At 34.5% G+C, this 27,533-nt stretch overlaps 1 protein-coding gene across 3 annotated transcripts in view; it reads left to right on the top strand.

Annotated features, from left to right (window-relative positions):
* Positions 1–27,277, top strand: part of MAP9 (microtubule associated protein 9) — a 33,163-nt gene extending 5,886 nt beyond the window's left edge. The window contains exons 5-14 of one of the 3 annotated variants that reach the window (XM_081224789.1): positions 4,481–4,710; positions 11,977–12,070; positions 13,875–14,035; positions 15,844–15,914; positions 16,932–17,100; positions 17,853–17,942; positions 19,445–19,606; positions 19,727–19,872; positions 20,051–20,183; positions 26,811–27,277. In XM_081224789.1, coding sequence (XP_081080915.1) covers positions 4,481–4,710; positions 11,977–12,070; positions 13,875–14,035; positions 15,844–15,914; positions 16,932–17,100; positions 17,853–17,942; positions 19,445–19,606; positions 19,727–19,872; positions 20,051–20,183; positions 26,811–26,933 — 1,379 coding nt within the window. In that variant the 3' untranslated portion in view covers positions 26,934–27,277. Of the gene's footprint in view, positions 1–4,480; positions 4,711–11,976; positions 12,071–13,799; positions 14,036–15,843; positions 15,915–16,931; positions 17,101–17,852; positions 17,943–19,444; positions 19,607–19,726; positions 19,873–20,050; positions 20,184–22,929; positions 22,976–26,810 lie in introns of those variants that run through there. The other 2 variants (XM_081224788.1, XM_081224790.1) reach the window with 2 other exon arrangements.
* The last annotated feature ends 256 nt before the right edge of the window (positions 27,278–27,533 follow it).

The raw sequence follows: 27,533 nt of genomic DNA, 5'->3' as shown, positions 1-27,533 counted from the left end.
ATGAAACAGTGAATAATCCATTACATCACCATTTCCCAAAGTATGTTCCACAGTTTGTTCATTGGTATTGAGGGGAAAACATAGAGTTATAAGAATTTTAAACCAATTTCTTTATGAACTTCTTGGAAGTGTTAATAAAGACATATGCACGGTGAATCTTCAAGAAAGAGTATGCAGTGTTTCCTAGTCTTAGTTGAGTTTAAAAACCTATTTTTATGGATTACGTTTATTCTATTTGTCCTGATTCTAAAAAGCTTTTCATTAGGTTAATAAGAAAATGTGAGCATATTATAGAAGCTAAAAATTAGTCTGATATAGATAGAAGTATATAATTAGAACTTTATGGTAGATAATCAGCAATAATCCACCCATTTAATACCTTTTTTAAAACCTGTGAGAAATTAAAATGAATGGAGATATACTGTATTTTGACCACAAGATAGCTCAGGATTCTAAATGTGCAATACTGTATTTTTAAACAATCATTAACCATTTGCAATTCAGTATATGTAGGATAAAAAAAATTACCAAAACAAGTAATCATTTACATTTGATTGTAAAATAAAACATTTTGATAATGTATAGATGTATTTTTTTTTCTGAAAATTTGATGATGCTTCTGGAAGTGGAATTTTGGTATAAAATATATTAAAATCATTATTCCTAGGTTATTCAAGTTGAAGAAAAAAGTTGAGGTTGCTGGTTAGTGCCTGGCATGTAGAATTCATTAAATATTTGAATGTATAAATGAATAAATGAATAATTCATTCATTAAAGAAGGAAAGTGGTTAATGAACTTGGCTTTATCCTCTAAATTTTTAGACTTTTTTTTTCTTATAGAGTTTAGAACTTAATATTTTTAATGTGATGAGATATTGCTGAGTATCACTTAATCCTTTATAAAAATATTAGAACCTGAAATTTTCCTTTGTTCTTGCTTGTCTTCTGTAACTAGTACAATAATCAAACTCTTTCACTTTTATCAGGTAATGGTCACATTGGTAGTGATTGTAGAAAGTAATTTTTACAGGTTATGCTGTTTTTATTTTAACTTTAAAGCAGGAGAACCTTGATTCCATTAGCATTGGAGTCTGGGTGCTCCTGCTTTAATCCCACAAACTAGAGTTTATGACTATGGGCACAAGACCTCTTTGTTCCTCATTTTATTTACCTGTGAAATGGAGACAATAGTTGAACCACCACTAGGGGTTTGAGGCAATTAAATTGAGTTCATGTATTTGAAGTGCTTAGAGCAATCTTGGCATAAATTAAGTACTCTATAAATGCTTTTACTATTCATTTTATTATTCAGCATTTGTTCATAAGCAGATCATTTTATTTATCCCACATATTTATTGTGGGTACGATATGTTTCACTGTTACACGCACTGTGATAGTAGCTATCACTGCGGCATTACAAACACCTAGTACCAATCCTCCAATACTGTCTTAGTCCGTTCGGTCTGCTGTAACTGAATACCACAGACTGGGTAGATTATAACCAACAGAAACCTGTTTCTTACAGTTCTGGAGGCTGGAAGTCTGAAATCACAGGGCTCACATGGTTGGATAGGGCCCTCTTCCGGGTTTCAGGCTTCTCATTGTATCTTTTTGTGATGGAAAGGGCAAAGGAACTTTGTAGAGCATTGTTTTAAGGGAATTAATCCCATTCATGAAGATTCTACCCTCATGACTTAATCACCTCCAAAGGCCTCACTTCCTAACACGTCACTTTTGGGGTTAAGATTTCAACATAAGAATTGGGTGGGGACACATACATTCAGACCATAGCAAAGACTTTACAATTTGGTGGGAAGGTGTATAAAAGGTATAGTAAGAACACAGGAAAGTGAGCATCTAAATTTACCTGAGAGCATTAGGGAAGGCTTCCTAGAGGAGCTGATGTTAATAGATATAACTGACAAATAATAGTACCTGTAGTCAGGACTGTCAGATGCAAATGACTCAATTCAAACATCAGTGGAAAGAGTTTATCTCTATGTTGAGCATGGATGTCAGAAGTCCTTGCTTTAGGTGTGATTAAGTGTAGAGAATCGGTATTTCTATATCATCAGGATTCTCTCTTTTTACTTTTGTCCTCCCTCCCTGACCCTCTCATTCTCTCCTCCTGCACTGTCACTGCCCCATTTACTCCATCCCCTGGTCCATTTTTCTGTCATTTGGTTTCTTTGTCTCAGACAGCCCTTCACTTGGCAGCAGAGAATGCCACTAGCGGTCTCTAAATCACATCCTTCTAGCTCCATGGCCTTAAAGGCACGTCCACCAACTCCAAGTAGAAAAATCCTTACCTCCTGACTGCCTGCTGTGGTCAGGGGAAATGAAGTTTCTGTGATAAGCTGCACAGGAAGGAGGGGGCTGCATCACGTGCCCATCATTCTCACTGAGGTATGGAGGAGATATTTATTAACCCACCAGAATCACATGGATAGAAAGGAGGAGAGGATACCCAAAAAGAAAACAGGAGTGTTGGACAAACCAGAACAGGAAATGTCTATATAATCATTGATATTCATTGAGCACTTCCCATGTGTCAGACACTGTGTTGTGTGCTTTGTATGTATTATCTTACTCAAGTCCCATGAGCACTTTAGCAAATCTCAGCTAATTCTACCTATAGGAAAACTGGAGTGTGTGACAGTTATCTGATTCGTGTAAGTTTACAATGCTAATAAGTGTCAGAGCAGGATTCAAATATGAAATATCAGAAATAGGCAACCCATACAGAGAGTGGGTAGAATGGTGGTTATGAGGGGCTGGAGGGAGAGAGAAATGGGAGTTGCTAGTCAACAGATGTAAAGTTTCAGTTATGCAAGATGAATAAATTCTAGAGCTCTGCTTTATGGCATTGTGCCTTTAGCTAAAAATACTGTAATGTGCACTTGAAAATTTGTTAAGAGGGTGGACCTCCTATTAAGTGTTCTTACAATAAAAAAATGACTCAAAACCAGGCATTACACAATATTCTGCTAAAACTGAGGTTCCAAAGACAGGCAAACATTTGTCAGGAGGAGAAAGAGGAAGTGGACATCCTAGGCAGAGGGAGAGCTTGGCTGGCAAGCTCTGGTGGCAGGAGGGATGTGGCACAGCTGCAGAAGGACAGTGAGCCCAGCATTTCAGGACAGATTACTAAGAGGGTGTGTCAGTGATAAGGCAGCACAGGTAGCCAGGGACAAAACCATGAAACATTTTATATTGTTCAGAGGCAATGAGCTTTTTATTCTGTAAGACTGGCTGATGGGGAGCCACTGAAAAATTTTGTGGAGAGGAGTGGTGACCTGATTTGTGTTTTATAAATATCACTGAGGCAGTAATCTATGCAAGAGTAGATGAGGAACTGAGAGTGGGGATGTAGAAAGTGGGATAAATGAGAGAGAAATTTAGCAAGTAGAATGGATAGGGTATTGTGATTCTTTGGATTTTGTGGGAGGAATCTAGGATGACTCTTGGATCTTGGATTGGACATTTGACCAGAGTTTAGGACACACATAAAATTGGCAATGAAACATTTATAGCAGTTCCAATTACGTATGTTTGTAGAATCTTCTAGCAGGATTTATAACTCCACTTATAGATAAAAAGGATAAAGGTATTCATTAGTTCAGTTTTGAAGTTTCATCAGAAAAATACATTGGTAGAACAATGGAGAGATGGATATGTATAACAGGTAAACTTTAGGGAAAAGTTCATGTAAAATGTTTCTTATCATGTTTTGAGGGCTGGAAGTATACCAGCATTAGACTGTTGTTTTAAACTTAGAAGTAATGAAATAGTAACTGAGATATTTTAATAACTGCTGGAGAGGTTTTATGGACTCAGAGAACAGCAGCCCACAAGTTACCCAGTTGTCTGTTCCTCCTTCCAGGGACATTTAGCTCTTCTATTCCCTGTACTGACATCATCTTTATACTTGTAACAGCGCTTACCTTTGTCTTATAATTTTATTTGTTTAGAATCGTCTCCTTTCCCAACCTCTAAATTCCTTGGACAGGGCCATTGCCAGTGTCTTGATTCTGAGGTCCATTAATGTGAGTGATGTGTATGGGGCCTGACAGCAGATACTCAATAAAGGTTTGATGGATGAACTGCCTCATTTTATAAAGGCTGAAACTCAGGCAGTTTGGTTTTGTTCGTTAAAAAAAAATCTTTTTTTTAATACCATGAGAGTTGATGAGTTAACTACTCACAAAAGAGAAGTATATTAGTTACTTCCAGGATGACAGCCATTAAAAAAAATTTATTTGGTTATGAACTATCGCCTCCTTGTACTTTCTGGAGTTCTGTGTAGAGAAGGGTGTGGGCTTCTTCTAGACTCTCCAGGATAGAAAGCCAAGGTGCTTGGGCACAGGAGGGAAGTGTGATGGCACCTGCGGTGTAGGAGAAGCCATGGTCATCTAAAAAAATGTATTTTTTAGTGTATTAAATTGTATTTAATGTATTAAAATATTGTACTTTTCTGCAGAAAATAACAGCAGCCTTGAAGCAGACAACCACTTTAAGCCTTCACCTCAGCCAAGGAGCATGTTGAGAAAGCACAGCCACAGGGAGGAGAAAGACAGGCTAGGAGAAGACAAAGACACTGCCCTCCATGAAGAGTTAGAGGCACATTCTGCGCCATCGTGCCTCCCAAGGCTGAATGGCAGACAACCAGAAGCTGAGGAAAATGTATTCTCTGAAAACCTTGACCCTGAGGTTTGCACTACTGCTAAACTGTGTTTCTAATTCAGGTTTTTGCATCTGATTATGAGAGAAAGAATATTTGTGTGTGCGCGTGCATGTGTGTATGTTTTACACGATTTCTTCAGCAATTGATAAGGAAATACTTTTGTTTTTAAAAATATATTATATTTTATTGGATCTAAAACTCAATTGTAAGACATAGCAAAAATACAGCATTATTTTATGTACTGCTAAGAAAGAAGAAAACTGCTAAACTGTAACATACGATGCATCCAATTTCAGACAAAGTAAAATGTGAAAAAAACTGTTGCCTTTTTGAATCTATGCAACACTTTAATTGCAAGAGTTTTTATTTACATATCTTTGAATTATATAATTTATGGCCAGCATCATTTTATTCATTTGGTTTTAATCACTCAACAAATGTATACTGGGTGTTCACGGAACAGTCCTATATTTTTGGGGATATACCAGAAGGGATGTAGATATGATCCTTCAGGACTTCATCAGGAGTTTACTGTGTATTGTTATTAGGGAAGAACACTTGGCCGCCCGTCTTTACATTTCACTATAGTTAGAGAAGTTCCACCTCACATTTCAGAAGGGATAAGTATGGGAAGAACATTCCTCCTCAACAATCTGCTTGAGCAGATCAGAGAAAAGGAACTAAACAGTACTGGCTAAGCTTCTTTCTTCTGCTCCTGACTCCTCTGTGCTACTGATGTGAGAAAAGATCTGCTCCCTGGGAGGTGGTACAAAAGCAGACAGAGGAAGTCCTTTGTATCACAACTAAACAGATTAAACTCTCCAATTCAGGTCAGAAGTATGAGCACAGTAGGCTCTGATTCCACTCATCCTGTAGGCTAGCTTTACCAGAAAAGCTGGCAATTTGATATAAATTTGCCTGACTTCAATGTGCTATGTCTTAATTTGTTCTGAAAATCAGGTGAAGAGGGGGTGTTATCAAAACCAAACAATTATTTTATGTTTAATAAATTCATCTGGCCAAGTGGACACTGTGTTAGTTCACTGTAGCTGCTGTAACAAATTGCCACAAACTAGATGACTTAAAATAACAGAAGTTCTCTCAGTTCTGGAGGTCAGAAGTCCAATATCAGGGTGTGGACAGGGCCATATTCCCTCTGAAGGCTCTAGGGAAGAACACTTCTTTGCTTCTTCCAGCTTCTGGTGGTTGTCAGAAATCTTTGGTAGTCCTTGGCTTGTAGCTGCACCACTCCAGTCCTTGCCTCCATCAACCCATGGTCTTCTTCCCTGGGTCTCTGTGTCTCCCCTCATTTTTCTCTAAAAAAAGACACCAGTCATTTGATTTAGGGTCCTCCCTACTCCAGGAGGTTCTCATCTTAACTAATTCCATCTGCAAACACCTTATTTTCAAATAAGATCACGTTCGGAGATTTGGGATAGACATGAATTTTGAGGGAACACTCTTCAAACTGATAGTGATACCTAACTTTAATTGCTCTTTGTGATGTATTCTATATCCCTTGATTAAAGAAAAAGGTATTCCTAAAGTTTTTAAAGTAACATTATATTATGACAGAAAATTTAATTGAAAAATATCTACCCGTAATCCCACCACCTAATAACAACTATATTCATTATTCTTACTCCCCTTTTGGGCTGTTTTCCTATACTTGTTTTTATATTTGTCATCTTAACATTCACAATGTTTTGTATCATGCTTTTTTGTTTAATCTCTTAACATTAGGTCATGAAGTGTTTCCATGTTGCTGGGTGATCTTGAGACTATGTTCACCTTAATGACTATAACATAGCCCATATTGTAGAGATATTATCTTGGTTGGGTATATTAGATACTTCTGGTTTTAATAGTCTAAATTTTCCTTATTCCTCATTATAAAATTTTCCTGACCATGCTCTGAATCTTCTTTAAACCCACATTTTCAGGGATTTCCCATTTATTTTGTGTCCAACCCTTCTCTCTCCTATGTCTATAATCTTTGGCTCTGGAAGAGTCTATTTTCATCCACATTCAACTATGCTGAAGCCTCTCTAACTTTGTATAAGCTTTCACATGACACTGTACCTCTCTCCCTATTGCCTTACCTTCCTGCAAATGTCACAGCTGGGTATCAAAAGGGTGACATTTTCTTTCTCTCTACAACCTCACTTCCCACCTTTCCTTTGTGTGTGCGTGTGTGTGTGTGTGTGTGTGTATGATGATATATATCTATGTTTATATGTTAAATTAACTCATTATTCCTGGGATAAAATCTAGTCAATCATGGTAGACCATTTTTGTGTGGGATTTGATTTTTTAATATTTTGTTAAGATTTCTACATCAATATTTATGGAAGTTGTCTATAATTTTTTCCTTATAATGTTGTTATCAGGTGTGAGTATCATATGAATTGGGGAGTGTCTCTTCCTCCTTTATTTTCGAAAAGTTTGTTTGGTATGAAACCAAAAGTTTAGTGTCATTTTCCCCTTAATTGAGATAATTCACCAGCGAAATTACCTGGGCCTAGAATTTTCTGTGTGGAGAGGTCTTTGACACTAAGTTTGATTTTTTTTTTTTTTTGGCAAATATTTGGTATCCAGATTTTCTCATCAGTTTGGTAATTTATATCTACTTAGAAATTTGTCCACTTTATCTGAGATGTTGAATTTATAAAGTTTTTTGTGATACTCCCATATCCTTTTGATGACAGTAAAATTATCATGATATTCCATCTTTCATTTCTAATATGTAGTTTGTGTTTTCTGTCTTTCTTGTTAAATTTCGATAGGCATTGCTCAGTTTTGTTAAAACTTTCCTAAGAACCAGTGTTGGCTTTGTTAGCTTTCTCTGTTGTTTGTTTCCAATTTCATTGATTTTCACTCTTTATTATTTCTTTCTTTTATTTTCTTTGGATTTAATTTGCTTACCTTTAAGTTAGAAAATGTGTCCATTCATTTTAAGCTTTTCATCCTTTCTGTCAAAACCTTTGAAAACTATAAATTTTCCTCTAATGCACTGATTAGCAGCACTCAATTTTTTTGATGCCATTTATTTTCATTATCATTCCTTTAAATATATTTTCTAATTTCACTGTGATCTCTTTTTTGACCAACTGGTTATTTTATGGTGAATGATTTTATTTCCACATATTTAGATCTTCTCTAGATATATTCTTGCATAAATTTATAATTTAATTTTATTATGATCAAAGAATATATCTTATATGAATTCACATTTTTAAAAATTGTTGAGATTTTTTTTTATGGCCCAGACTAAGTGTGTCTTGTGAAAGTTTCATTTGTATTAACAAAGAATGTGTGTTCTGCAGGTGTTAGATATAACGTTTTGTAATTTCAGTTTGGTCAAGATGGTTGGTAGTGTCATTCAGATCTTCTCCATTCTTACCGAATTTTTGTCTAGTTGATTTACCATGTACTAAATAGAGTGTGTTAAAATCTCCAGTTATGTTTGTGAATTTCTCTGTACTTCCTTTTTGTTCTGTCAGCATTCCATGACTCTGTAATTAGACACATACACATTCATCATTATTAGTTCTTGACCCTATTTAGCATTATGAAATTTTTGTATCTCTGGTAATGCTTCATATCTTGCAGTTTGTTTTGCCTGATATTTCAACATTTCAGTATTTGCATGGTATCACTTTTTACATCATTTTCTTTCAAACAATTTTTTCCTTTTTCTTTAAATGACTCTTGTAATAGCAGTTTGGTACTATTTTTTTATTAAGTCTGACAATCTGCTTTTTAATTGCGAGCTACTTATGAATTCATTATTCCATTTATGAGTGTTTAGTCCATATACTTTTTAAAAATAAATTTATTTATTTTATTTATTTTATTTTTGGCTGCATTGGGTCTTCGTTGCTATGCACGGGCTTGCTCTAGTTATGGCAAGTGGGGGGCTACCCTTTGTTGTGGTGTGTGGGCTTCTCATTGTGGTGGCTTCTCTTGTTGTGGAGCATGGGCTCTACGTACACAGGCTTCAGTAGTTGTGGCCCTCAGGCTCAGCAGTTGTGGCTCACGGGCTCTAGAGTGCAGGCTCAGTAGTTGTGGCTCATGGGCTTAGTTGCTCCACAGTATGTGGGATCTTCCCAGACCAGGGCTTGGACCCGTGTCCCCTGCATTGGCAGGTGGATTCTTAACCAATGCGCCACCAGGTAAATCCAGTCCATATACATTTAATATAAGTACACTCAGGGCCAATTTGTTGCTGTTTGTTTTCTATTTATTTTATCTATTTTTTAAAAATTGAAGTTGTTGTTCCTCTATAACTTCTTTCTTGACTTTTTATTCAGAGTTAATCACATAGGTTTTAGTTTTCCATTAGTTTTCTCTGTTGCCTTTTGACTATACCTATTCACGTTATATTTTTAGTAGTTGTCTTATGGATTACAAGATGCATCTATAAATGATCAGAATAGAGTTGACACTGTATTGTTTCACATTTAAAATAGAAACCTTGTAACAGTATAGTTCCATATACTCCCTCATCCATCATGCTGTTGATATCATGTATATTACACCTACATATGATATAATTTCCACAACACAGAGTTATAACTTTTCTTTAAAGAGCCTTTTAAACTTTTTGTCTTAGACTTTTAAAGAACTAAAAGAAGAAAAGAATAAACATTTATAGTTTTCTTAGATATATATACCATTTCTACGGATCTTCATTTCTTCCTATAGATCCAGATTACCTTCTAGTGTTATTTCCCTTCAATCTTAAGAACTTATTTTTGCATTTCTTGGTTTACCAGTGATGGATTCTCTCAGTCTTTGCTTATCTAAAACATATTCACTTTATCTTCAGTTTTGAAGGATGGCTTAGTTGAATATACACTTCTTGGCTGACAGTTTTCTTCTCCTATCCTCAGCTCTTTATAGGTTTCCATTGTTCCTGGCCTCTATTATTTCTGTTAGGAAATCAGCAAAAATTTATTTTGCTATCCTCATTATACAATGTTTTGTTTTTTCTAGTGGCTTTCAGAATTATTTTCAAGATTTAATCTTTTTTCTTTGAATTACAGCAATTTGACTATGAGGTACCTAGATGTGGTTTTCTTTATATTTATCCTGCTTGGGGTTTTTTGAGATTTCAGGATTTGTAAACTGATAATTTCCATGCAGATGGGAAGTTAAAATTATTTTTTCTGCTTTATTTTCCTTCCTCTTGTTTGTAATTGCATGTACACTGAAATTTTTGATATGTCTCACTGATCTCTAAATTTCTTTCATGCTTATTTAATCTTTTTTCCCTTTGTTTTTTTTAGATTGAATAAGTTGCATTGTTCTGTCTTCAAGTTCACTGCCTTTTTCTACCATTCCTGACCTGCTGTTCAGTCTATCAGTGATTTTTTTTAAATTTCAGTAGTGTTCAACTCTAGAATTTCCATTGGTATTTTTTGTATTTTCTGTATCTAATAATAAGATATCCCATCTCTTCAGCCACTATGTATATATTTCCTCCTAAGTGATTGAACATATTTATAATCCCTACTTTAAAGTTCTTGTTTTCTAATTGCAACATCTGGGTCATCTCTGGCTTGGTTACTATAGAGTGTTTTTGTTGTTTTTGTTTTCATGAGTATGTGTCACCATTTTTTAAAACTTTACTTATTAACTTTTTGATTGACTACTGAACATTATGAATTATATGTTGTAGAGATTCTGGATTCTGTTATGTTCCTCTGAACATGTGTTCTAGCACACAGATATTATGGCTAGACAAATTCCCAGCTCTGTCTCCCTTGCCATGGACATTGACTGAAATCTCTGCTTAGTTTTTTCACTTTCTAGCTACTGTGATTTTACAGGACCCTCTGAGGTCTTTCCCATGCCATGCATAGATGAACTAAGTGTTTGAGGTGGATTTATATGCAGATATTTGGGTTCATGCCTTCTGCAGCTCTTCTCCAAATTTATTGGCTGGCCTTCTAATCCTAAACTCTATCTTCTGACCCCTCAAGCCAGTCTAGTAATGCTGCAGCCTTCTACTAAGCTGCACAGTTGGGGGAATTTCCTCAGGAAAAAGGCGACTAACTTGCAAATCTCCTTGGCTAAATCTTCCCTTCTCAGGGTAGACTCCAGTGTTTGAGCCCTTCTGCCATCTGCCCAGATGGTTTCTCTCTATTGCTTTTGACATATAATTTTCTTTGTAAATATTATGGGAAAGAAAATTAAAATTTATTATCTATGCAACAAAATCAAACTTCTTACATTATAATATCATCACCTTTAGACTAGAGTATTATTTTATAAAGAGATGTTTAATTTATGCACACAAATATAATTACTTCATTTCAAATATAATAATTATTTTAATTCAGATATAGGAATTTTGAGGAAAACTAAAGTGTATGAAATCTATGTATTTTTTTTTTTTTTTTTTTTTTTTTTTGCGTTATGCGGGCCTCTCACTATTGTGGCCTCTCTCCTTGCGGAGCACAGGCTCCGGATGCACAGGCTCAGCAGCCATGGCTCATGGGCCCAGCTGCTCTGCGGCATGTGGGATCTTCCCGGACCGGGGCACGAACCCGTGTCCCCTGCATCGGTAGGCGGACTCTCAACCACTGTGCCACCAGGGAAGCCCCTATGTAGTTTTTTATCTAAAATATTTGGAAGTAACTGTCTACTTGGTTTTATAAATTGCTTTCATTTGGTCAACAAGTAATATTTGTTTGAAACTACGTTTTTACCTACTATTTCCTTTATACTTTCTAATAAAGTATATACTTAGAGAAGGAGATGTCAAATATTTACCTTAAGTATTTCTGAGATTTGATTTTAGAGCAGGAGTTTTGAAAATATAGAGGTTTCAGTCAAAGAACTGGAATAGCTCTTAGTGACCTCTTTTATTATTATTATTTTTATTATTATATATATTTTTTGCGGTATGTGGGCTTCTCACTGTTGTTGCCTTTCTCATTGTGGAGCAAAGGCTCTGGACGCACAGGCTCAGTGGCCATGGCTCATGGGCCCAGCCGCTCCACGGCATGTGGGATCCTCCCAGACTGGGGTGTGAACCTGTGTCCCCTGCATTGGCAGGCAGACTCTCAACCACTGCGCCACCAGGGAAGCCCTGACCTCTTTTAATGATCAAGATATAAAGGCTTGAAAGTTAAGCATATTATAACCTCCTTTGACTTACTTTTGGTATTTAGCAGAAAACTAATAATGCAGATTTCAGGGTTATGAAGTAGTTTTAATAATCCTATTGCCCCCCGCAAATCTTGAGAACTAAACTTACTAGTAAATACATTTTCTTTAAATAGGATGCATGGTTAACAAGTCTATCATCATCATCCCTTAAAGAAAGTCTCGGAAATTCCTCTTCACCAGTATCTGGTGAAAAAGCCTCCATTACAGGTGATTATATCAAATTATTTTCCCTTATTTTATTTATGAACTCAATGTTGCTTAGAATGCTATTTGTAAAAGAAATAATACTTTACACAGTTATAGGGAAAATATATGTTTGTGTTTGCCTGAGTTTTAATCCCCAAAATCCAATTTATTAACCATGTGAGTGTAGATGCAGAACTTGATCTCTCAATGCCTCAATCACCCAAGTTATAATAAGACCAATCTCATAAGGCTATTGTGAAAATTAAGTGATACTATGCATTTTAGCCACTAACTCAATTCCTGGCACAAGTACAGTATTCACTAAATGTGAGCTATTATTATGTGGGTGTTGCTGCAATAGTCAGCATAATGGTTAGGTGAACTTTTAGAGTGAGACTAAACTGGATTTGAATCTAGGTACAATTACATGAGACAGTAACTAACCTTTCTGGCCCTGAATGTTGCTCTTTAAAATGGGATTAATAAGAGTAGGGTGGTTGTGAGAATTAAATTAGTTTTAATATATGTAAAGCATATAGAACAGAACCATCGTTAGCACATAGTAAGTGTGAGGTATGAGTAGTTAACATTGTTTCTTTCCTTAGTCTTATGACATATAACTTAATGAGAGCTAAAGGCATAGCTGTTTTTAAGACTGGGATGTATAACTTACATTTATTAAGTGCTTACTATGTAGTATAATTTTTGTCATATTACGGATGAGAAAAACTGAAGTGCAAAGATATTGGGAAACATATCCAAGGTCAGTGATGGAGCCATAATTTGAATCTTTGGCTCCAAAGTCCTTGTTCTTTTCACTGAGTACTTTGATTAGCAGCTCTAAAGAATCCATTAATGATACTTTGAATCATGAGTAGTCTCCAAATATGAATGTATAACTGGAATTATAAAGTGATATTATATCTAGCTTACCTCAAAATGAGTTCCCCAGAAATGGCTGTAATGAAAGCCTCGTAATTAAGACTTTGACAGTAAAGATACAGGTTGGCCAGTAGGTGGATCCTAGTAGAACTGAAAGTTAGTGATCAACGCAGAAAGCACTGGTTTTCTGTTTACACATTCTAAAAGAACTGTTTACACATTCTAAAGTGTGGTAGAGTCAGAATAATAGAAGCAATTCTGTAAAAGCAAAACTGAATCCTCCATGACAGAGTTTAAGCCTGTTCCTTGAGCACTGAAAGGGTAAGTACTAGGCCTTCCTTTCCTGCCCTTTTGGTATCAGAGGCAACACTGCATCTTAGTGGGAGTAAAACTCTAAAGGATGGCTTTATTCTCTCTGTGTGGTGGCCTCTTCTAGAACTGCATTGATTCTTGGTTCTCTCTACATCTGTACAGTATTATAAGTGTATTGTTAGTAACTGTAGTATCTTAGAAATCTGTGCCTCTTGTTCCAGCTAAGAAACACAGGCTTTTGAATAGAATAGATATTGCCATTTCACTTACTTGGTTTATACACCAGCAAGGGCTTGTGGCATGTCTATGGTTTAGGGTTGTTTTTCCATTTTCTAAGGTGTGTCAAATGCTTTAGTAGATTTAGTAGCCATTTTTTTCTTTTGTAGCTCACTTGGGAAAAAAGTTTATTCAAGTTGAATGTGATAGTTTTCTCTATTTATTATTTTGCAAGAAAGAGATTATAGACAGTTTTAATTTAGCAGAAAGCAAATGAATCTGTTATCCACCTTATTAATTCAGAAGGGAGATTTAGTTCTGTTACTCTGTCACAAAATAGATCAGAATGAAGAATGCACTGAAAACCATAATTCCTTGAAATCAATTGAAAATGAAGAGAACTCATTTTTGATAGACTTTGTTACTACACTTGAGAAACCCAAGGAAAATCAAGTGACTACTGGTGACCTTGAAGAAGAAAAGGAGAAAACTGAACTGATTATGAATGATGACTTAACAGTTGATGATCCACCACTATTTCAACTTCAGAGTATCTTATGCACTGAGTCTGTAAAGGTATTTATATAAAATTGTACCTGCTATACTACAGCTTAAAATTCAAAATAGAACTTTTAAATATTTTATCTTCCATGTTAGGTACATCTGAATTATCTGTGGAAATAATGGTATTATACTGTCAAGTGATTCTTATTCAATAGAATTTTAACTTCAGGGGAGGTTTGCAGTGAAAATAATAAAACCCAACATTTCATTAAAAGTTATTAGAGTATATGATCATAATATACTTTTAAATGTTTCAGACATACATACCCAGAAGTGGGTAGGTTTCTGTAGGTCTTCATGTTATAAAAATGAAGCTGTCTGGAATAATTTCTAAGGTTTCAAGTTAGTGAAGGATATTCCTTTGGATATCATTTTTAAATATTTTATAAAATTTAATAAAAGTCTTTAAGAAAAGTTTATCAACATCCATACTTATTTAAATGGATGGACAGGATCATTATCAGGAATATTATTATTATTACCTTGAGAAGATTTGTGATATGCAGGATTACTTGTCCCTACACTATATTGCACCAGAGTACTATACTGTTAAAATTTATGGGGAGCACTTTAGTCTTTATTTCTCCTAAATTTTCATTTTCTTTCTTTCTTTTCTTTTTTTTTTTTTTTTTGTGGTACACAGGCCTCTCACAGTTGTGGCCTCTCCTGTTGCGGAGCACAGGCTCCGGACGCACAGGCTCAGTGGCCATGGCTCACGGGCCTAGCTGCTCCGTGGCATGTGGAATCTTCCCGGACCAGGGCACGAACCTGTGTCCCCTGCATCGGCAGGTGGGCTCTCAACCACTGCGCCACCAGGGAAGCCTTATTTCTCCTAAATTTTCTTTATGCAGTTTCTCCTGCAGTTAATTGGTGGCTATGTATACTTATTACTAGGGGAGATAACAGTTAGCTGAGAACTTGTGGTTGAACAGGACTTTTATAATACAGAGTATTAAGTTTTTATTAAATTTTATGGAGAAGGTTCATTAAGCCACATTCCAGGTATATTGTCATTAACCAGTTTCCTTAGGAAAAAGTGCTAATGCCAAGCTAGGGATGTGTTTACATCTGCTCTCACTTTAGTGTTAGCACCCATCTGTCCGTGTAAAGTAGAAAAGTTATTCCTTAAAAAGAAGAAGGGTACTCTGGAATTTATAGACAGGTCTTAGAAATGTTTAACAGAGGTAATTCTAAATTAGAACAGGTGATTTATATATAACAAGTAAGATTATAACATATTTCTTTCGAATGAATCCTTAGCTTTATTCTTACTCTCTACTGAGTAATCTGAAGTCTGATTAATCATTCCCCTCTAAGGTTTCTTTGTTGGATTCTCCCCATGGAATAAAATGCAGACTCCTCACCACTGGAGATCTCATACGATTCTTCCCGGACCTTATACTCCTCAGCTCTCCCTGCCATTCACTGTGCCTCAGCATCTTTCACCTTTTTTGGTTTCTCAAAATTATCAAACTCTCCATAGAACATCATGTGACCCTTTGTTATTCATCATTTGTCTGAGCTCTGATGTCGAGCCTTCAGGGAGGCCTTCCCTGATCACATTCATTATTGTGGCTCATCAACTCCACTCTGTCACTGTCACTGGACCCTAGTTTATCTCCTTCACGAGTGACATTAGTTTACGTGTTTATTGCCAGTCAACCTCCCTAAAATGTAATATCCTTATTTGTTCCTGGTGACAGAAATACTTGACACATAGTAGATGCTTAAAAGACATCGATTTACTGGAAGATTGGCCTCTAAGTCTAACTGTGATAGATACAGTGAGTAATCCATCTTTGGCTTTTTCTATTTAATAGAAAATAATTCAAGATAGAAATATGAAGAATAAAAAGTCAACAAATAATAGAGCATCCAATGCATCTGGCAGGTAATAAAATTATCATTTTCCCTCAGTTATGGGTTTACATTCCAAGAAAACTAGTTTTAGTTTAACTTCTGTACAGTGAATTTCATTTGGTGTCACTTAATTTTCTTCTTATGAGAACAATGAAGTAGTTACTTCATAGTAAATCTCCCTAGTTGAATATATTCATTTATAAAAAGGAATTGATCAATGATCCTCTATGTTCTACATTGCTCCTGGGATATAGTTTCTTTCTTTTATTTTTCCTGAGACAGTAGATATACAGTGGTAATAAAGCTGAAGTCCAGTATTCACCTTCTATATTAAATGTCTTTGTCCAACACATGAAAAATTGTACTTTAAACTTAGAGGTTCTATGGACTAAGTTGGTTTATTAAAATGATAAGAACTCATAAATGCTATTCAAAACCTTCTGAATCTTTTAAATTATCATTAGTCAAATAGAACAGGGGTCAGCAAACGTTTTCTGTAAATTTGCCATTTAGTACATATGTCAGGTCTTGTAGGCCATATTGTCTCTCTTGTAACTATTCAGTTCTGTTATTGTAGCAGGGAAGACACTGTTGGTATTATGAAAATAAGTGAAAAAGCCAGGGTGCAATAATCTTTATATACCAGAATAGATGGGGGCCAGATTTCCCCACCAACCCTGAAATAGAGGTTACTAGTCTAACTTTATATTTAAGATGGTTTATGTAGCAAAATAACATAAGAAACTATTAAAACCTACTTATTAATACTGTCTTTTCCCATGTAACTTGAGTCCATGTTTGTTAAAAATGTTTTAGTTACAAAACCTAAAAAGAAAAATTGCATTGAAGCTATATAACTTAAAGTAATAAAATTTAAATTATGTTGAATAGGGGTCTTTGTGTACTAAGAACACATCATTTTCAAAGTAATTATAATTTATTAAATTATAATGTAATTTTCAAATATAGTATTTGCAAAATCTAATGAATCTCTCTTCTACCAAGTGCAATTGTAATAGTTAATTTTGATTCATTTGGATCTTTTCAGATTAGTGACCTCTGAGTTCTTAAAGAAACCTGGTTCTCTAAGGAGAACTCCGTTGACAGTTCCCACTTCTCACTATTTAGGGACTTTGAGAGTCTTGGACCAAAAGCCTTCACAGAAACAGAACACAGAACCTGACAGAGCAGATAACATAAGGGCAGCTGTTTATCAGGTAAAAAGGAAAATATTTTAAAAAAAAATTAGAAGAATTAATCACTTACATAAGGTTTGTTTATCAGGAAATAAAATGACCCTGTCAGAGATGATGATTTAATGTTTAATTTATTTCCTTTATAATACCTGAGCAATCCAAAGCTTTTTTTCTTTTTATACTAAATTATCTCCTTCCAGGCTTTGTTTAACTGATCATAGTTGTTCTTAAGGAAAGAGAATATGCCATGGCAATTGATAAAAATACAGCAAAAGCAAAATACAGTTGAGGTACACCTATGTTCTATACTTTTTCTCCTTAAAGTTTATATAGTTATGAACAAAAAGGGTTTTAATTTTTTTTCTTTCCTGAGACTTTCTGCATTTGAGTTAAACTGACATAGAAGAAAGCTGTCCGAATTTTTTTACAATTCCAAAAAAGAAGTCTTTTTTTTTTTTTGTCTTATTTGTTGTACAGAATATTGTACACTTTGGAAAATTGTCCATGTGAATTTCAGAGAAAAATGTTAATATATGTAGTCATTATATTACAAATTATATTACACATATATAAATCATATAAACACATGATTTTCTTAATTCTTGCTCATCTTTACTATTAGAAAATTATCAGAAAAAGAATACTAGTACATATAAAATCTGTTTTATGTTTTGCTTTTTAAAAGTTTTAATCATATATTTCAGAAATAAATAAGAATTCTACTTCATTTGCAAAACTTTGAATATCATATTGCCTTTTTCTTTTTCCCACAGGAGTGGTTAGAAAAGAAAAATGTTTATTTACATGAAATGCACAGAGTTAAAAGAATCGAAAGTGAAAACTTAAGGATTCAAAATGAACAGGTATTCTGAATATAGAAGTGAAAAATATTCTGGATTTTTAAGTCAGTAAAATAGTCTGAATGTTTAGTATTTCTAAATCATCTGTTTTTTAAATGGTGAAATAAATTGTATATAAAAGAATTGATTTCTGATTTTATTTCTCTGGTACTTTATACACTTTTAGTTTGATATAAATATAACTGTTTTACATGAAAACATGGATACACAGAGATTTTTATTATTTATATGTGAGCAATAGCTTTGGCACTACTGATTATGAACTTATTTTTTCTGTGACCATGTACCTATTTCATTATTAAAAATTGACTTTGATATTGCAACTTAGCCAGGAATATAAAGGATCATCAGACATTAACCTTCAGTTTTCCCCTTTTCTATCTTGAGTTTTGTATGTATCTTCCAGAGCAGCCTCTACCTGAGTATTTGCCCCTATCCTTCCCACTGTCTGGAGCTGGGCTCTCATTTCATTCTCTTCTGTACTTCACCCTCTGCCTCTAACTCCTGCCTACAACATGCTCCAGTTCTTTCCCATCTTCTAAAGTAAAATCCCTGAAAAAAACAAAAGAAAAACAAAAAAAAAACACCTTCATTGTGCTTTTAATACTACCATGGATAGAAACATATTTCTCCAGTGTACAGCACTGTGTGGAGCAGCCCTGTAGGGGACGTGCCTGGACACTGGCACTGCCTTTGTAGCATTATCTGCCACAGTCAGTGACAGATACCTCATTTGCTCTTCACATATCAGTGAGGGAGCTCATACTTTTACTTCTAAATTATGTTATCTCTGTAATAAAGTTTATATCATTTAATGCTAAGCAATATTATAAGACAAACATAGAATATTATGGGATTAGATTGAAGTAAGTAAAGTAATAACATACTTGCTATATGTTCACCTACATATTTTCTAATCTGGCACATGTTTTCAACACTTTGGATATGTTTATGCAGTAAGAATTTTATGCTCTGATGTCAGTCAAAACTCAGGGTTAAAACACAAATCTGTAGTTTACTGTGTGACTTGGCCAATTTACCTTACTCTGACGGCCAGAAAGGTCAAGTTAAAGTTAAGATATCAGGAAAGTTACAGGCCAGAAAGGTAAAGTATATAAATTTACCTTTCTGGCCTGTAACTTTCCTGATATTTTTCTTTTAGTGTGATATTGCATTATGAGCACTTTGCAGTACCAATTAGCCTTTTACAGTTTATTTTCATAGCATTTGTTCAGTATAGTTCCAAAAAAAATTCCTTCCCATGCATGGTAGTAGATCAATATCTGATAAATGTTTAAGAAAGGACATTTTAAAATGCAGTGAATAATTCAGATAACATTTTTATCAATTACCTTCTCTAAATCTATTTTAAATAGATTGCTTTGAAACCTAAATTGATGAATATGAAGGGAATTAAAAAATGAATGTATGTATATCTATATCTATCTATATTTGTCTATTTATACACATACATATTACTGTCTATGTAATATTTTCCAAAATAGAAAAGATCTGTTAAGAGAGAAGAAGCTTTAGCATCATTTGAGGCCTGGAAATCCATGAAAGAAAAGGAAGCAAAGAAGGTAGCTGCAAAAAAAAGGCTTGAGGAAAAAAACAAGAAGAAAACTGAAGAAGAAAGTGCTGTGAGAAAAAGAGAAGCACTACAAGTATACAGTGGTTTTGAATATCTTAATTATTTTTAAATATTTGAAAATTAATGATTAACTGTGTTTTTACTATTTTATTATATTCACATTAAATAAGAATGTAACTCTGAACTTTTTCAGTCTTTTGAAAAATGGAAAGAGAAAAAGATGGAATATCTTAAAGAGAAAAGTAAAAAGGAGAAAGAATATGAAAGAGCAAAGAAACAGAAAGAGGAGGAAACTGTTGCTGAGAAAAGGAAACATAACTTGACTGCTGTTGAAAAATGGTAATCCAAAATGATGAATGTTTTGATAGATCTTAAATTAGTAACACTTTAGGCTTTTCTAAAATTCATTTACTTGAATGTTACTAATGCACTCAGTCTCATTATTGCAAAGACACATTAGGGAATCTTTATTATATATTCTCCTTTAACTTGCCAGTGTTTTGACTATCCTACATAGGAATGAAAAAAAGGAAGCTTTTTTCAAGGAAAAGGAAAAAGAGAAAATAAATGAGAAAAGAAAAGAAGAACTGAAAAGAGCTGAGAAAAAAGATAAAGATAAACAAGCTCTTGATGAATATGAAAAATGGCTGGTAGGTGTTATTTGTTAATGCACTGTGTCTTTTAAATGTACCTGTTCTGACTTTTCTGTCCCTAATTCCAGTTCTATTTGTCCCATGACTACTGACCATTTCTACATGGAAGCTACCTTGTTGAATTCATTCTCTCCTACATATATCATAATTTATTTGATCTACTCATTTCTATTAATGATTCTACTATTCCTTAAAACACTCAGGCTTAAAACTTTAGTCATAATAATGTTCCTTACCTACATCCCCACATTTAGTCACTTACCAGTCATGCCCATTCATCCTTTGCAATGATTCTTCTACCTAAAATTATAAAAAAGTGTACTGACAAGTGTACTACTGAAGGTATACCAGGTTAATTTAGGTGGAACTTGGTCCTGACACACAGTAAAATTGTATTTAATGAGAAAGTTATTCCATTTTTTATTTTCTTTTGACCTTTCTGATGACCTCAAGGAGAAGGTCTTATTTAAGTGGTTTTTTAATGAAAGCAATCAAGTATGAATGTTGGGAGAAATGATATGTAGCAGGACTTTATGTTCTTTGTTTCAATGTACTTATGTTTATAGTTACTTTTCAGTGATAGCAAGCAAAATACTGTTTTCTGTTTTAAAATATCAATAGAAATATGTATTTTATTCATTTATTTTTGAATAAGGAAATAAGTAATACATTTCAGATGCATAAGTACTTTATGTGAATAGTTATCACATTCACATGTTCAGCAATCAAAAAGTGCAAAATTTCTCAACAGGGCTTAGGGTCCAGTAGGGTTTCTTATCAAATTTTTTGAATTCATGTCTATCAGCAAGTTAAAAAAAATGTCATCCAGAGTATTTTTTTATTTGCATTTCTCTGGTTAGGATTGAGCTTGAGTATCCTTTCATTTGTGTGAAGATAATTTGTATTTTTTTTCCTGTAAAGTGTCAATTCATAAACTGAACATTTTTTCATTAGTCTTTTTCTTACTGATTTCTAGAAGCTTTTTTAGGTACTAGGGAAATTAGCCTACCATTTCTGATATGAGTTACAAATTTTTTCCCATTGTATTGTTGGTCTCTCAACTTTGCTTATATCATTATTTTAGTAAATTTATTTATTTATTATTTATTTTTCGCTGTATTGGGTCTTCACTGCGCACAGGCTTTCTCTAGTTGTGGCAAGCAGGGGTTACTCTTCATTGCGATGTGTGGGCTTCTCATAGCAGTGGCTTCTCTTGTTGTGAAGCATGGGCTCTAGGGTGCATGGGCTTTAGTAGTTGTGGCACGTGGTCTAAGTAGCTCTGGCTCACGGGTTCTAGAGAACAGGTTCAGTAGTTGTGGCACATGGACTTAGTTGCTCCACAACATGTGGGATCTTCCTGGACCAGGGCTCAAACCCGTGTCCTCTGCATTGGCAGGTGGATTCTTAACCACTGTGCCACCAGGGAAGTCTTATATCATTTTATTCCATGAAGAATTTAATTTTATTTTCAGGTTTCAAATCTATCAGTCTTTTTTTATGGCTTCTGATTTTCAGGTGTAGTTGAAAGGACTTTCTCCAAAATTTAGGGTCAAAGCTGCCATTTTTCTTCTAATAACTTTATGATTTTAATATTTAACATTTTAACATTTGCTCTACTTAGAATTTATCCTAGTGTATGATGGGAAATATGATTCCATCTTTATTTTTTCCACATACATCTTTCATAAAACAACACATCTTTTACCCACTGATTTTAGGTACTGTCTTTATTATATGATACATTAGATCATTCCCATATTTTCAGGTCTGCTTGTTTCTTAACTTTCTGTTCCATTGGTCATTCTCACTGTACATATTCTAGTACGACACTGTTTCATCATCAGGACTTTATATATTTTCATATATGTTTGGGTTAATCTCACTTCATAACTCTTCATTCAAAGTATTTCTGAATATTCTTGGGTTTTTTTTTCCACATACATTTTAGAATCAGTAGTAGCTAGAGACACACACAGGACCCAAATCAGGCTATTTAAAGATAGGATAAACAGATGTAACACTTAGGAATAAACCTAGGAAATGTGCAATACCAATATAAAGAAAACTTCTGAAGGACACAAATGAATACCTGAGAAATTAGAACAAAACTGTCCTTGTATAGAAACAATCTTATAATAATGCTATAAAGATGTCAGTTTTCCGTGAAGTAATTTACAAATTTAGTGCAATCCTAATAAAAATACAAACAGAATTTATTGTTGTTTATGTGTTGACTTTAGTACTGCTATAATGCTAAATCCATGCAGAGAAACAGTAATAAGGCAATCAAAATTAGTTCAGTCGTTTGAATGAGGATAGTAGTGTTCTATGATGATTTCCTTAGATTAAACTTTTAAATAATGCTTTGTTCTAAGAAAAATAAAAAATCTTCTTATATTAAGGGGACATATGCTAATTCTGCTAGTATCTTTTAGAGTAGTAACTGAATGTAAATGTTTCAGTTTTCAGTTTTATTTTCACATTGTCTTGAAAATGAGATAGAATTTCCTTAGTAACTAAGTCATAGTTAGGTACAGAATGTTTTATTACAGTGGTTAGTCACTTTCTCATTCTAATCAATCCTCTGGAAAACAAAAACTCATCAAAGACCTAAGACAAAATAACTTGCTTTGGTATTCAATATATCCCTACAATACAGCGCTACCTAAAAAAAAAATCCATGTACAACATGTTACAGCTCTATTCCCCATCTTACCAGTTTCTTATTGAAATTTGTTTACAGGGAGAATGGAAAAATACCCCTATAAAGAAGAGCTAATTACTTCAATTTTCATGTAAAGTAACATCTCAAAATTTTGATGTAAAACCTAGTTTGGGGAGTAAGCAATTGATGGGTCACTGTTTTAGGTGAAAATTGTAGCCAAAGATCAGGTAAGATGCTTCTTCAAGCTGGTTCCCAGATTAATTCATAGTTACCTTTAATAAGAAAATAAGCAAAAGATTCAGCCCCCAGCAAACAACAGACAGAAGGACTTTTTAAGTAACCTCTTTTAATTATTACTCAAGATAACATTGATTCATGTAAATTGATATTAAGTTTGATAATTATTTGCCTATTTCCTGCCCTCACTTTTTAGCACCTACCAGCAAACTCAAGGTTGTGTCCAGTTCCTCTCTCTCCCTATGTTAAATGGAATGGACAATGAGGTTTTTTCAGTCAGTTTCTGAGGACACTGTATGGTCACTGCTTTTCTCTCATCTAGCTAGAGGGCCTGCCTCTCTCTAAAGTAATAAGATGATTGACCGTGGTCCAATTACAGCTTTTATTTTCTCAGTTAGGATTCTGAAATGAGGTTCTCTGTTTATTAGAAATAGCAAGGATGAAAACATTCTCATGATGAAGAGCAAAATGTTAAGACAAAAAGAAAAATTCACACCTCTCTTCAATCCTTTTGTTATATGTGAATAATTATATGTTAATGGAACCTTACATTACCATATTCTCCTTGTGACATTATCAATTCCATTTATGTACTGATGAAAGAAGCATAGACACCTAATAATTTACCAAAATACCACTCCTCCCGAGCCATTCAGCCTGCAGAGGCAGGGTTGTCCTAGTGTTCCGTGACACCACTGCTCTTTGGAATACAAGGAAACCACTAAACTTTATAGTTTTAGCAGAAACTTGAAGAAACAGAGAGACAGTCCAAGCTGCAGGATGAAAGGCCAAATGCTATTAACATTTCAAGTATTCCTAGATCATTGTTTAGATTTCATATTAATCCTCAGATACTCAGTCATTTCTTGGAAGGGAGTATAGCAGGGAAATGAAATGGTTCTAAAATTCACCTGGTATCATAAAAATGTGAGATGATGGAAGATAATATTTTCAAAATAATATGAAGCAGGACTGTACCAATCAAGCAATGAAATATGAACTTACCATTTCACTCTCCTGTGAATCTGCATTCTTCTACCCTCCTGGATTATTCCCATCAAGTCTCAGGATAAGTAATCTTAATAAAAATAAACTTTCTTAATTCTTCATTTCCCTCCAGCTATGATCCTCATCTTTTTTTTTTCTTTTTTTTTTTTTTGTGGTACATGGTCCTCTCACCGTTGTGGCCTCTCCCATTGCAGAGCACAGGCTCCAGATGCGCAGGCTCAATGACCATGGCTCATGGGCCCAGCCCCTCCACGGCATATGGGATCTTCCCAGACCGGGGCACGAACCCATGTCCCCTGCATCGGCAGGCAGACTCTCAACCACTGCACCACCAGGGAAGCCCCTCATCTTTTTTAATAGCTGAACTTCTGGAAAGTTTGTTTACACTTCCTTAGTTCTTCATATCCTTTTCTTCCTCAGTAAACCCCCATCTTATCCCTTTTCTGAAACTAAACTTTGAGAGTTATGATTTTGCCAGAGCATCTGGCCTATGGTATGTATTCTTTTCTGCCCTGTTTCCTAGACCTCTGGGCATTCTGCACAGTCGATTTCCCCTTCCACTTGAGCTGTCTCCTCCTCTGCTGCCACGTTCCCCAGTTTACCTCTCAGCATTCTGCCTTTCTTCTCCAAATCACCTGTTGACAACTCTTTTTTTTTTTTCCAAACCTGTGTTCTAAATGTTACCATGGCCTGCCAGGCCCTGTCTGATCTTACACATATACCTTGTCATTCTCATCTGGAACCCCGCTCCCATCTCCCACCAGGCTTTATTCACACTGGCTCTCTGGCTTCCTCTCCCATCCCAAGTTTTCCCCACTTGTCAGAGTCCTCACACACACTCTTCTGTCTGCATGGGGTGCCCTCCCCTCAGTGCACATCACCAGTGGCTCCTCTTACCCATCACGTCTCAAAGTGACTTTCCCTGAATCCACTTTTCTTTGAAAGTAAGTACTTCCTTTCATTTTTTATCAATCACAACATCTTGTTTATATGTTTCACAGAAGTTCACACAATTTGGAATTATCTGTTGTTTATGTACTTGTTTATTAACCATCTATTTTGAAAGTTCCGTAAGGGACAGGAACAGTAACCTGTGTGTTTGTATTTTATAATCATTTCAGGCATGGCTCCCTGTATACTTCTTGACCCAGAGTAAGATCTCAATGCTTAACATTGAATGAATGAGCACAAATTACAGTATAGTACAAGTAGAATAATAGCCTCAGAACCTGTTACCTATAAGGATGTACTATATAATACAGAACACAAATTAATGGATGCGAGGCAATAACAGTTGGGATTATTTGTGACATTTGGACATAAAATCACTTCAAACAATTACTTTACTGCAATACAAACTTCAAAAGATTTAAACATTAATATAAAGTGCCAAACAATAGAATACAGCATATTAATAATACAAAATAAAAAACCAGTATATTTGCTGGCTGGAGGGTAATTTCCTACAACTTTGGAGATTAAATCATTATTGTCCAGCAAAGTCGAATATATTCATACCCTACAAACTGGCAATTTCACTCCTAGGAATATACTTGGAGAGAAAATCTTAGCTTATAAGCACAAGGAATCAAACAGGGATATTTACAGCAGCATTGTCTTTGTGTGGAAAAAACATTAGAACATCATGTCTTCAACACAAAAATAGATCAGTAAACTGTGATATGTTGATATACTGGAATTCTGTGCATCAATGAACTAGAGCTACAGCTCCATATAGATGGATCTTAGAAATATGGTCATAAATAAAAGACAGATGCAAAAGAATATATAGCATGGTACCTTTTAGCATAAACTCAAAAAACCTGCAAAACAAAATTATTTGTTATTTGGTGATGAATACGTGTGTGTGATAAAGGTATTAAGGGATGCACTGCAACTATAAGCACTAAATTCAGTAATGGTTATCTCTGGGTGGTGGAGAGAAAACAGATATGGTGAGGGAGTGGGTACAAGGGCTGCACAAGTGTTGGTCATGTTTTATTCCAAAAGGCAGGTAGTGGGTACACAAATTTTGACTATATTACTCTTTAAACAGTTTAGTTCTCTATGGTTGAAATATTAATATTTTGGTAAAAAATTAAGGACTAAAAATAATGTAGATAAAATGCTGCAAGGATAATATTTATTATATGAAAATATGTAAATTGCTAAAAATTACAAGCACCAATACCCATACAGTTAGAAGAGTCAAATAATAGAGCAAAAATTTCACAAAAGCACTAAAGAAATGAAAATGTGCTCAAGCTCAATAATGAGCAAAGAAACATGAACCTCAATATTCAAATATTTTTAAACACTGTGAAGTATCCTCTGCTGCCATCACATATTCAACCTTTGCACCCAGTAAATTTATTTCTGAGACTCTGTTCTCAGAAAGTCATCACTAACTTCTAATAATTATTCTCTTTGAATTATAGAATTACAGGTCTTTTTTCCCCTATTTTACATAATTCTTTTAAAATATCACTTTTAATATTTAAAAAATTAAGTGGTGCGTTAACGCCTATTGATAGTATACTCATAAATTAGCAATATTCCCTAGCTGCTATTACTTTATAACCAATTAAGCTAGCAAATGACATTTAAATACCTTATAATGATTATTTTGTTCTTCAGCAAGCAACTTGATTTGAAAATAATGGTCATATTTGTATATAACTTTATATATAAATAGTTTTGTATTTTCTCATTAGGAAAAAAAAGAAAAGAAGGGAAGAACTGAACGAAAACCAAAGAAACATCATCCCTTTCTTGAAAATGAGGCACTTCCTCCATGGAGCCCTCCAAGCAGAACTGTGTTCTCAAAAGTGTCTTGATAATTCTTATTCTTGCATTATTTAGTTATTTATCAGTTCACCAATTTTAGCCAATCTAAATTTAAAACTGTTCAATTATTTATAGTTAGAAGAGTCTATTTTAATTAAATGCTGGTCACTTCTGCTGACAATGAAAAAGATGCTTTAGAGTTTAATCAGTGAAAGCATTGAAAGCATTTTGAACTGTAGATAAACTGCTTCAAATGAAGAGCTAATAATCAGATTGCTTTTATCATTGAAATGCATAACCCTTTATCATGTCCTGATAATTCTTATAGTCTGATGATCCATGATCACTTTCCCTAACCTGTTCATGTTATTAGTATGTTTATTCTCCAATATAAAAAGAAAACCATCTAGGTACCATAATCATAGAAATAATTGATTTTGTGAATGATTGCACATCTAGATTCGGGTTTTAAAATGAATGGTCACTGGGGTGTATGCAAAGAAGATGCAAGAAATGGTTAACAAAGACCTAGAAGAATTAAAGAAAAAAACAACTGGAAGACTTTAAGAACAAACAGAGATGAACAACACAATAACTGAAATGAAAACTACACTAGAAGGAATCAATAGCAGAATAACTGGGGCAGAAGA

This window comes from Mesoplodon bidens (assembly GCF_964165515.1).
Source record: "Mesoplodon bidens genome assembly, chromosome: 1".
NCBI lineage: Eukaryota > Metazoa > Chordata > Mammalia > Artiodactyla > Ziphiidae > Mesoplodon > Mesoplodon bidens.
Note: the sequence above shows the minus strand (reverse complement) of the source record. Positions and strands in the feature narration are given on the sequence as shown.